Source organism: Hemitrygon akajei, chromosome 9, assembly GCF_048418815.1.
Source record: "Hemitrygon akajei chromosome 9, sHemAka1.3, whole genome shotgun sequence".
Taxonomy (NCBI): Eukaryota; Metazoa; Chordata; class Chondrichthyes; order Myliobatiformes; family Dasyatidae; genus Hemitrygon; species Hemitrygon akajei.
In genome coordinates, this window is record NC_133132.1 from 67,056,609 (window position 1) to 67,069,364 (window position 12,756).

Consider the following 12,756-nt stretch of genomic DNA (forward strand, 5'->3'; position numbering starts at 1 on the left):
CCGGTGTGACCCCCTTGTACAGCAATAACGTTAACCAAACATTTCTGGTAACTGTTGATCAGTCCTGCATATCAGCTTGGAGGAATTTTAGGCCATTCCTCCTTACAAAACTGCTTCAACTCTGGGATGTTGATGCACTTCCTTGCATAAACTGCTTGCTTCAGGTGCTTCCACAACACTCAATAGGATTAAGATCAGGACTTTCCACAACACTAATTTTCTTCTTTTTAAACTATTCGGTTGTTGATTTACTCTTATCTTTCAGATCATTGTCTTGTTGCATTATCCAACTTCTATTAAGCTTCAGGTGACAGACTGCTACCCTAACATTCCCCTAAAAAGTATCTTGATCCAAGCATAGGAATGAATATTTCTGCCAAAAAGTTCAACTTTTGTCTCATCTGTCCACAGAACATTGTAGAACATCCAGGTGGTCCTTTTGCAAACTTGAGAGCAATATTTTTTTTGGAGAGTAGTGGTTTCCTCCATGGTGTCCTTCCATGAACACCATTCTTCTTTAGTGGTTTTCATATAGTGGGCACATGAACACAGACTTTAGCATGTTCTAGAGATTTCTGCAGGACTTTTCCTGTTACCTTTGGGTTCTTTTTCACCTCCTTCAGCATTGCATGTTGTGCTCCTGGTGTGATCTTTGCAGGATGCCCACTCCTAGCGAGAGTTGTAACAGCACCGAATTTCCTCCATTTGCAGACAATTTCTCTTACTGTGAATTGATGAACACTCAGCTCTTTAGAAATGCTTTTGTAGCCATTTCCAGCTTCATGCAGCTCTACAATTCTTCCTCTTAAGGTTCTATGATCAAGGCATAGTGCACATACACTATCTATCTTGAGAAGAGCAGGCTCTGTCAGTAACCTGACTTTGTGTGTCTTTTTTATAACCCACATCTCCAATTTCATCTCATTGGCTGGAACACCTGAATCCTAATAACATCTGTAGAAAGCATTACCCCAGAGGTTCACACACTTCTTCCAACAAATACATGTATTATTGGATCATTTTTCTCAATACATAAATCAACAAGTATTATGTTTTTTATGTTATTTAATTAATTTGGTTTTCCTTATCCAGTTTTAGGACTTACATGAAGATCTAATCACATTTTAGGTCATATTTAGGCAAAAATAAAGAGAATACAGGGTTCCCAAACTTCCTAGCACCACTGTACAATGACTTTACGGCTTACAGATGCAACAATCAGTCATGCTGCAAGGATGGTTGTCACTGACTTTATTTGGTTAGTTCGAATATTCTACATTTACCAAGGCCAGATTAGATAACAAGTTTTTGTTTCTAAAGAATGTTACAAAATAATTAGTGGACAATATGATACTTTTATGCCTGTTATTACACATATTCCAGATTATTTAGTTCATCCCAGTTGCCAAGGTAGAATTTGTCTCTAAACTCTAAAACAGCAGTCCAGACCTTTAGAATATAAATCAAATGTGAATTAACCAAGAGACAACAGCTTCCTATTTCATCATACTGCAAAAACTCGGTTCATAACAATCAGTACCATTCTATTCTGAGTAAAATGTGTTAATGTGTTAAATCTCTTTGTTGTGCTTAAGAATGAATATGATTTCACAATTGTTGATAAATTTTTTTAAGTATCAAATGAACATCCATAAATACACACAGCTACACCACTTCCTAAATTTATCAAAACAGTCTCTTCAAAAAAGTATATTAAATTTGACAAAAACAATTTGTCTTTATCCAACTTTCATTTGCAATCTTGGATTAATGCAAAATACTTGCCAACGCTCTTTAATTTAATTTAAACTGAAAGTTCTAAAAATAAATCAAGTAATATTACCTCATTATACTTAAGCATGTCTTCCATTGTCAGTGTATAATCTTCTGGTAGGTGGATAATAATGTTTGATGCTATTTCAGCCAATTCACCGTTTATTTGTGTCTCCTGCAAATCAGCTAGCTGAAACCAACAATTTACAGTTTTGTAATATATAACACTAATATTTTGTCAACATGCTTGGAAAGTAGAGCCAAAATAAACAAAACGGGTTGCATATTTGATCACTATCTCACAAGAAGAATATGGAGGCTTTGGAGAAAGTTCATGAAGGCATTAACTGGGTTGTAGGGTATCAGCTCTGAGGAGAGGTTGGGCAAACTTGCACGGTATTCCCTAGAGCACCAGAGGTTGAGGAACTCCCTGATACAAGTGTATAAAAGTATGAGAGGCATAGATAGGGTTGTTAGTTAAGAGTATTTTGCCTATGATAGAAATGTCAAGTGCTAGAAACTACAGCTTTAAGATGAGAGTGAGAAAGTTAAAACATTACAAGCAAGCTTTCTTTTTTTTTTTAAAACAGAGAGCATGATAGATTCCTGGAATGTGCCGTTAAGGAAATGGGTAAAGCAGGTAAGACAACAACATTTAAAAGCATTTTAGAAAGACACATGAACAGTCAGGGAATAGAGGAATACAACACAGGCACATATGCAGTTTAAACTGGTATCCTAGTTGGCACAAATATCATGGGCAGAGGGTCTAGTCCAGGGCTGTAATTCTACTTACTATATTTTACAGAGAGAATACACCTGTATGAAACTATGGCAAAACTAACTGAGAATAACATCAAATGGATCCCAAGTTTCAGTAATCGAAACATGAATACAAATGCAAGGGATCTAAGCAAAACTAAATACTGGCTAGGCTCATTTGCAGAACAGTGCTCAATTCTGGGCAGGAAAAATATCAAGGTCTCAGGGACTAAATGGATTGCAATGCAAAGATATGGAATTTTAATTCTTTGAAGACATCAAAGAAGCTAAGATTGTTTTGTCAGAGAGGGTAAAAGGTAAAGAAATTTAACAGAAGTTAACACAGGTATTCAAAAGAGTAAATAACTAGATATTATTTCCAGTGGTAAAAGGGTTGATAGCCAAATTACACACAGGGTAAAGTGATTAATGACAAAACCACAGTTCATTGTTGGCAGTGAATGACTGCGATCTGTTCTGCAATAACTGTTCATGTAATAAATACAGACTTAACTTTTTTCCTGGTATTGAAGATCAAAGGGACCTAGTGCACCTGCAAGGCTTTCAATCTACCTCCACTCAGTCAACACAGCAGGAGTGTGAACTAGTACGAGACACTACGAAATTATAAGATAGCCTTTGCCCTGCAGGATCCATCTCTCAGTGCAATATAGATCACTGAAAATGTCTTTCAGTGCACAAGTCATGGAAGGTGCTAGGAAGCTACAAACAGCAAGAATAAACTCTATTCATGGTTTACTACCTCAAGCCAAAGGTGAAACTAGCATAGGTAAGTGACTACTGAACAAATAAAGCAAGGTCAGTGGTAAATGAAAAATTAATCTTCTGCTTCCTCCTTTTTCATTTTTCTGGTGGGTTGTATGTAACACTGGGAAAGGCAGGAACTAATTGGTGGTGAACCACCTTCCTGAATCACATCAGTGGTGCTTTTGCTGAAATTCATCCTATATTATTGTTATAGTGGGGACATAAAAACAAGGATATAACGCTGAGGCTTTATAAAGCACTAGTGAGGCCTCACTTGGAGTACTATGAGCAGTTTGGGGCCCCTTAATTAAGAAAGGATGTGCTGATGCTGGAGAAGGTTCAGAGGTGGTTCTCAAGAATGATTCTGGGAATGAAGGGTTTATCGTATGAGGAGCAATTGGTGGCTTGTGTCTTTACTCGCTGGAATTTAGGACAAAGAAGGGGGATCTCATTAACTCTATTGAATGTTGAAAGGCTCAAAGTGAGTGGATGTGGAGAGGATCTTATCTATGGTGGGAGAGTCTAGGACCAGAAGGAACAGCCTCAAAATAGAGGGATGTCCATTTAGTACAGAGATAAGGAGGAATTTCTTTAGCTAGAGGTGAATCTATGGAATTTGTTGCCACAGATGGCTGTGGGAGTATTTAAAGCAGAGTTTGATAGGTTCTTGATTAGCCAGGATATGAAAGGTTAAGGGGAGAAGGCAGGAGAATGAAGTTGAGAGGGAAATGGATCAGCCATGTTGAAATGGTAGAGTAGACATGATGGGCCAAATGGCCAAATTCTGCCCTTATACCTTATATCAAATTTCTGTCTAATGATGAGGGCTTTAAGAATATTCTTGTATTGTTCTCCTCTTGTCTAACTGTAATCTCTTCCCCAGAGTTCTGAATTTTATCTATACCAGGAGTCTTGTTTCTGGCATTGGAATGATAACACTTGCACAATGCCAGAAATGTTGGCCTGGAAACAGCACATGGATGTTAATTCATTATCATTCCAATGAAGTTGGAGGTTTTTCCAGAAAAGTATTGGTGATATTTTTCCAGTCCGTTGAAATCTCTGCACTAGGTAGTCAGAGAACAGGCATCGCAGCTGCCTGGTAGACCATAAATTTTGTGCTAGGTTTGAGCTCTTCATCTTCAAACACCCTTCTCCTCAATCAACCAAAGACCGCTGGGATTGTGAAGCAGACGATAAATGTCATCCTCAATGTCTCCCTTTGCCCAGGGGTAACTTTCTGAGATATGGAAGGTGGTTCATGTTTTTCATAGTCTTTCTGTGGACCTTTATTGCAAGAGGGTTCTGTGATACAACTGAGGTGGGCTGATAAAAGAATTTGGTCTCATGGTTGTTGAACGTAAAGGCCTCTGTCTCATATGTATTGGTGAATGGATCAGCAATGTCTAATTCAAAGCAATATGTAAGCAAACATCATTTCAATACTACTGTGGCTCAGGAGACCTTGATTCTGGTGTGTAGTCATTGTAGGTTTAACATAGAAAACCTACAGCACAATACAGGCCCTTCAGCCCACAAGGTTGTGCCGAACATGTCCCTACCTTAGAAATTACTAGGCTTACCTATAGCCCTCTATTTTACTAAGCTCCATGTACCTATCTAAAAGCCTCTTAAAAGACCCCATCATATCCGGCTCCACCACCGTTACTGGCAGCCCATTCCATGCACTCACCACTCTCTGAGTAAAAAACTTAACCCTGACATCTCCTCTGTACCAACTTCCCAGCACCTTAAACCTGTGTCCTCTTGTGGCAACCATTTCAGCCCTGGGAAAAAGCCTCTGACTATCCACACAATCAATGCCTCTCATCATCTTGTACACCTTTATCAGTTCACGTCTCATCCTCCTTTGCTCCAAGGAGAAAAGGTCCGAGTTCACTCAACCTATTCTCATAAGACATGCTCCCCAATCCAGGCAACATACTTGTAAATCTCCTCTGCACCCTTTCTATGACTTCCACATCCTTCCTGTAGTGAGGTGACTAGAACTGAGCACAGTACTCCAAGTGGGGTCTGACCAGGATCCTATATAGCTGTAACATTACCTCTCAGCTCATAAATTCAATTCCATGATTGATGAAGGCCAATACACCGTACACCTTCTTAACCACAGAGTCAACCTGAGCAGCTGCTTTGAGTGTCCTATGGACTCGGACCCCAAGTTCCCACTGATCCTCCACACTGCCAAGAATCTTACCTATAATACTATATTCTGCCATCATATTTCACCTACCAAAATGAACCCCTTCACACTTATCTGGGTTGAACACTATCTGCCACTTCTCAGCCCAGTTTTGCATCCTATCAATGTCCCGCTGTAACCTCTGACAGCCCTCCACACTATCCACAACACCTCTAACCTTTCTGTCATCAGCAAACTTACTAACTCATCCCTCCACTTCCTCATCCAGGTCATTTATAAAAATCACAAAGAGAAGTGGTCCCAGAACAGATCCCTGAGGCATTACACTGGTGACTGACCTCCATGCAGAATATGATCCTTCTGCAACCACTCTTTGCCTTCTGTGGGCAAGCCAGTTCTAGATCCACAAAGCGATGTCCCCTTGGATCCCATGCCTCCTTACTTTCTCAATAAGCCAAGGTACTTTATCAAATGCCTTGCTGAAATCCATATACACATCTACTGCTCTTCCTTCATCAATGTGTTAAGTCACATCCTCAAAAAAATTCAGTCAGGGTTGTAAGTCACGACCTGCCCTTGACAAAGCCATTAGCTCTGAAAAATTGCTCCACCTATAAGAACATGCACTGATACTTTCACTAAATTATACTAGAAAATGGGTCTTATGCTCAATACTCATAAGATTAAGGTCCTGTACCAAACAGTTTCCACTGCACCACATAGTTCAGATGATAAAGGTCATGGAAGACCCTGGAAGATGCAAGTTATCTCCTATATCTCCAGATCCACTTCTTGGAAAAGGCAGATATCAGTAAGATTCATTGCACCTAGTGTAGACTTTTCTCTGTTGAGGAAAAGGGCATTTTTTAGATCAAAACTGCATACCTAACTCAAAATTTAAGGATTACTTGACGGCAGTGACGTTTGCCCTTGCATATGCTTCTGAGACGTGAACTACATGCAACAAGCATCACAAGACACTGAAAAAATATTCAGGATAAATATGAAAAATAATGTCTTCAGTGATACAAATGTTTGCTTTGCAATTAAATTAATATAGATCACATTTCTTCTTCACTAATCTGTTACCCACGATTATTCAAAAAAATTAAAGTTTGAGAGGAACCTACTTACAGTCTTTAAAAACATGACTAATTCATCTATAGCTGTATTCGCATTAGAGAAGAATTTTTTGAGTGTCACAGATGACCAGTTCAGTAAAGTGATTCCTTGTCTCAGAATAGACTCAATCTAAAGGAAAGAAACACGGGAGATTGAATCAGAGCACATGTATGCTTCTTCAGCTGGTTTACTATTATCTTTATTATATAATATGCATATTAGACAAATAATCTTGTACTAATGCAAAATCTAAAGCATATTATTAAAGGTACAAAGAATCAGATATACTCAGGGTCATATATCATCTGCAGGAAAAGAAACAGAATTGATATTTCAAGTTGGTTTCTCATTAGAACTGAAAATAATAGTGACCACACAAGTATAAAGTGGGGGAAAGGAGAAATGAAACAATGCATGGGATAGATTTAATTCTTTAAGAGACTGGACAAATTTAGATTTTTTTCCTTTGGATCGTCAAAGGTAGCTTATAAAATTATGAGAGGCCTAGATATGATAGATAATCAGTTTTTGACCTGCTGTAGAAATGCAAATGACCAAAGTATATTGTTTTAGGGTGAGAGAGGGAAAATTTAAAGATTTACAAGGCAAGTTTTCTTTTCACACTGAGTGTGGTAAGTGCTGGAAGCTAATACAACAGCAACGTTTAAGAGGCTTTTAGACAAGCACATAAACATGAAAAGAATGAAGGGATATGGATCATGTGCAAGCAGATGGGATCAGTTTAATTTGGTATCACAGTCAGCATAGACGTTGAGAGCCAAAGAGCCTGTTTCTGTGCTACGATCTCTGACTGAATGGAGAACAAGTGTGATTTAAAGGTAAGAGCAGAGACGAAGAGGTGCAGGTGAATTAACTTCAGTGAGTGAGTAAAAAGAAATCCAATAAATTTTCTGTGGCTCTCTTATGCAGAAACTTCTTAGTGGCATTGGACATAAATTCCCAGACAATAGGTTAAGACAATAAATATGAACTATAGAAAGACACCATCAAAAAGATGGTGCTAGTGAACCACGGCAGAATTCCATGGGCTACATACTTCTAAATATACCTCACTGAAACCTGCATCATGCAATTTCCCTTTGAGCAATATACTTTTAAATCAATTTAATGATCCACAGATTTCATGATCTTATGAAGAACTCTGCCGACTTAACTCTGAATGAATGCACCATGGTTGTCACAGACTTTATTTAAACAGTTGTAAGTGAGTGTGTCCCCACAAAACCTGGTTGGGACAGAATCCCTGGATGAACCATAAGATTCACAATTTGCTGAGGGCCATATGAGAATCATACAAGTCTAGTGACCAAGTAAGTTACAAAAGGGCCAGGTACGATCTATGGAAAGTCACCTTATGGCCAAGGTGGCAATTCCAGTCAAAACTTGAATCAACAAAGGATGCTTGACAGTTGTAGCAGGGCTTGAATGCTAGTACCGCTTACAAATTAAAATCAAGCGACATAACTGATGAAAAGGCTTGAGCACAATGCCTTCTATGCTTGTTTTGACCGTCAAACCATGGAGGAACCATCATGAGCTCCCACAGCCCCCAATGATCCTATAATTTTAGTCTCAGAGGATTACATTCGAGCAGCCTTCAGGAGGGAGAACCCATGAAAAGCATATGATCCAGACAGGTTACCCAGCCAAGCACTAAAGAGTTGTGCTGATCAACTAGCTGAAATGTTCACTGAGATCTTTAACCTCTTGCTCTAGCAAACTCAGGTAACCACATCTTCAAGCAGACTTCACCTATACCATGCCTAAGAACAGCATAGTAACCTGCCTCAATGACCAACGTCCAGAAGGACTTACATCCATAATCATTAAGTGTTTCGAGAGGTTGGGGATGAAACATATGGACTCCTGACTGAGGAGTGACTTAGATCCACTCCAACTTGCCTACTGAAACAACAGGTCCACAGCAGATGCCATCTTATTGACTCTTCACTCAACCCTGGACAGCAAAGATGCATACATCTATTAGGATCTTAGGAGATCTAGGCCTCATATGGAGCCAGTGATCATTAATGGAGAATGTGTGGAGCAGGTTAAGACCTACAAGTATCTGGGAGTACAGTTAGACGAGAAGCTAGACTGGACTGCCAACACAGATGCCTTGTGCAGGAAGGCACAGAGTCGACTGTACTTCCTTAGAAGGTTGGCGTCATTCAATGTCTGTAGTGAGATGCCGAAGATGTTCTATAGGTCAGTTGTGGAGAGCGCCCTCTTCTTTGTGGTGGCGTGTTGGGGAGGAAGCATTAAGAAGAGGGACGCCTCACGTCTTAATAAGCTGGTAAGGAAGGCGGGCTCTGTCATGGGCAAAGTACTGGAGAGTTTAACATCGGTAGCTGAGCGAAGGGCACTGAGTAGGCTACGGTCAATTATGGAAAACTCTGAACATCCTCTACATAGCACCATCCAGAGACAGAGAAGCAGTTTCAGCGACAGGTTACTATCGATGCAATGCTCCTCAGACAGGATGAAGAGGTCAATACTCCCCAATGCCATTAGGCTTTACAATTCTACCGCCAGGACTTAAGAACTTTTTAAAAGCTATTATTAATGCTTTTTGAGATAGTGATTTAGATGCATATCATATTTTTTACTGAGTTAAGTATTGTATGTAATTAGTTTTGCTACAACAAGTGTATGGGACATTGGAAAAAAGTTGAATTTCCCCATGGGGATGAATAAAGTATCTATCTATCTATCTACATCAGGATGCTCTTTATTGACTACAGCTCAGCATTCAATACTATCATCCCCTCAAAACTAATGAATAAGCTTCAAGCCCTTGGCCTCAATACATTCTTGTGCAATTCGATCTTCCATTTACTCACTTGCGGACCCCAGTCAGTTCAGATTGGCAATATCTCCTCCATGATCTCTGTCAGCACAGGCACATCACAAGGCTATGTGCTTAGCCACTTGTTTTACATTTATGACAACAGCTCCAATGCTGCATTCAAGTACTGTCATAGACCAATCAAAGGTGGTGATTAATCAGCATATAGGAGGGAGATTGAAAATCTGGCTGACTGGTGCCATAACAACAATTTATTGCTCAATGTCAGCAAGACCAAGGAGCTGATTATTGATTTCAGGAGGAGGAATCCAATCTAATTAGGTGTAAAGCTAAATTACTCAAACTCGCTTATTAACTAAATACTAAAGACAATGACACAGGAGATTCTCAAAATCCTGAACATAACAAAATAGCAGGTTCCATCAATCTAATTCTATTCATTTTAGTAATACAGTTTTATTACTCACCTTTTTAATTTTAGGTGCAATTAACATCAAAAATTCAGGAGGAATTCCTTGACACACACTCTCAAATTTTTGAAGAATGTACTGATTATTGGAATAAAAAAACATAATTGAAAGAATAAAATCACAAATCAATTTTAATTTGAGTTCACTAGAATAACAATGCTGAAACTGACATGACTATTACATCAACTGATAAGTGGCTATTACAATCTCCGAGAAAAGGAGTTTTTTTCCTTCAGGAAAGCAATACTAAATTAAAATGCAGTGAAGGGCAGTGGTTAGATTGAAGATGGAGATCTAGAAACTGGTGTGCACTATGCTTATCTTTAAAGTTCTTTGTAATTGGATCCAAAAATGTCAGCCTTGGTGATGTGAATATAATTTTTGGTATAAGGACATACATGGAGTAAATCTCAACAGAATGAATATATGTATATGAAGTGCCTGTCACTTTTAGTGAACTTTTTTGATTGTTTTCCATACAATATTCTAGGGCTCTTTAAAGTTCAATCTTTTGCATCAAAGACTTCTTTGCTGCTTCTCCCCAACGATTAACCTAGCTCCAAACATGGCAAGGTTTAGAATATTGCTAGTTCCATTTGTCAGCAAACAAAACAACTGATCATTGAGTTCAGGAAGGGGGCAGTGCACATGCTCCTGATTACACCAATGGTGCTGAAGGTGAGGAGCAAACATCACCAATAGCCTGCACTGGTCCAACCACAAAAGATCCCATGGCCAAGAAAGCTCACCAGTGCCTCTACTTCCTCAGGAGGCTAAAGAAGTTTGGCATGTTTGTTTTAACCCTCAATATTTTTATTGTTGCACCTATCCAGGTCCATCATAGCTTGGTATGAAAACTGCTCTGTCTATAATCATAAGAAACTACAGTGAATTGTGGACAATTGTGGACATATCATGGAAACCAGCCTCCCTTCCATGGACTCCGTCTGGACTTCCTGCTGCTTTAGTAAAGCTGTCAGGATAACCAAAGACCCCACCCACCTGGGCCATTCTCTTTTCTCCCCTCTCCCATCAGGCAGAAGATACAAATGCCTGAAAACATATACTACCAGTACCAGGGACAGCTTCTACCCCGCCATTCGAAACTCAATATCCACATCATTAGGTACAGTTGTACACCTCCTCATTAATACAAATAAATAATCAACCAATCATGTGGCAGCAATTCAATACATAACAGCTGACACAGTCAAGAGATTCAGTTGTTGTTCAGACCAAACATTAGAATGGGAAAGAAATGTGATCTAAGTGACTTTGACTATGGAATGATTGTTGGTGCCAGATGAGGTGGTTTGAATATCTCAGAAACTATTGATCTCATGAGATTTTCATTCACAAGTCTCTATAGTTAGAACATAGAACAGTACAGGCCCTTCAGCCCACAATGTTGTGCCGACCCTTAAACCCTGCCCCCCATATAACCCCCCACCTTAAATTCATCCATGTACCTGTCTAGTAGTCTCTTAAATTTCACTAGTGTATCTGCCTCCACCACTGACTCAGGCAGTGCATTCCACACACCAACCACTCTCCGAGTGAAAAAAACCTTCCTCTAATATCCCCCTTGAACTTCCCACCCCTTACCTTTCTACTTTACAAAAAGACCACTCGACAACTTGATGGCCAAAAGAGCATCTTTATCTGGGATGGTAAACGATATTTACAATACAGAGGCTTCCAGGTACCTCGTGCGGCCTGGGTGGAGGAACTATATACAATGCATACTGGGAGTAAAAAGAGCGGAAGTAAAGACACCGCCAACCCCGGATCCCGCCTCTTGCTACCAACAGCTTCCCAATTAGTATTAACTTACTTTTAATAATACTCACATTACAACACTTCTTCCCCTTTAAAATCCAACATTCCCCAAATATAGAAGAACTGGGAAATAAAAACAGTGGTATCGTTAGCCACAGGTTACCAATACAAAAAGACCTTAAAAAAAAAAAGCAAATTCAATTCAATCTAACAACAGAAGAAACTGTCCAATCAAAGATTCAGTCTGTCAGGAGGTTTGTGAGGGCGCTGCGATCTACGCACTACCCCCGGTGACCCAGCAGGCACCGCTGGTGAGGATGTTTTGGGTGGATCTAGTGTTGGGGACACGAGAGGGGTCTGTGTGTCCGCATGAGAATGTCCATCCTCTTCAGGGGACTCTGCCCCCTCTGCCAGTGTGTCTCCCTCTAGCAAAGTCACTGGTGGACATGCTTCCCCAGTAGTCTGTCTCACCATTGGAAACTCCATGGAACTGTCTACCTCTGAGCCGGAATCATGATGCAGGCGCACATGGTCCTGATGTCTGCGGAAAACACACCCGTCAGTCAGCTTAACAACATAGGAGACTGGACCACTCTGCTTAAGAATAACCCAAGGTAGCCATTGCTGATTGTTTCTCACATAGACCTTGTCATCCGGTTCTACCTGTCTCTCTCGCATATGTTGATCACGTCCCTCCTTCTGCTTTTCCTACTTTCTCTCCACTTTTGTCTTCATGTCCAGGCGCAGCAGGTCCAATCTTGACTTAGGCCTACGCCCCATCAGCATCTCTGCTGGAGTGCGTGCAGTCATAGTCTGTGGAGTGAGGCGGTATTTAAACAGCAAACGTGAAAGCCGGGTACTAAGAGAGTCCCCTGTCATCCACTTCAGGCCTTCCTTCACTGTCTGAACAGCCTGCTCAGCCAGACCATTTAAGGCTGGACGGAAATGGGCCGTTCGAATGTGACGAATGCCATTCTGCCACATTAACTCACCGAACAGCTCACTGGTGAACATCGGGCCATTATCATTGACCAGAGTGTCAGGCAACCCGTGGACTGCAAACACTTGCCTGAGTTTGTCTATGGTTG

General features: G+C 40.2%; 1 protein-coding gene across 1 annotated transcript in view; it reads right to left on the reverse strand.

The window, feature by feature from the left end:
• The window catches only part of LOC140732659 (dynein axonemal heavy chain 8-like), a 704,719-nt gene that overhangs the window by 587,056 nt on the left and 104,907 nt on the right, over positions 1-12,756 (reverse strand). Inside the window, exons 16-18 of the mRNA XM_073055352.1 lie at positions 9,887-9,967; positions 6,602-6,718; positions 1,844-1,963 (exon numbers count right to left, since the gene is read on the reverse strand). Coding sequence (XP_072911453.1) covers positions 1,844-1,963; positions 6,602-6,718; positions 9,887-9,967 — 318 coding nt within the window. The remainder of the gene's footprint in view (positions 1-1,843; positions 1,964-6,601; positions 6,719-9,886; positions 9,968-12,756) is intronic.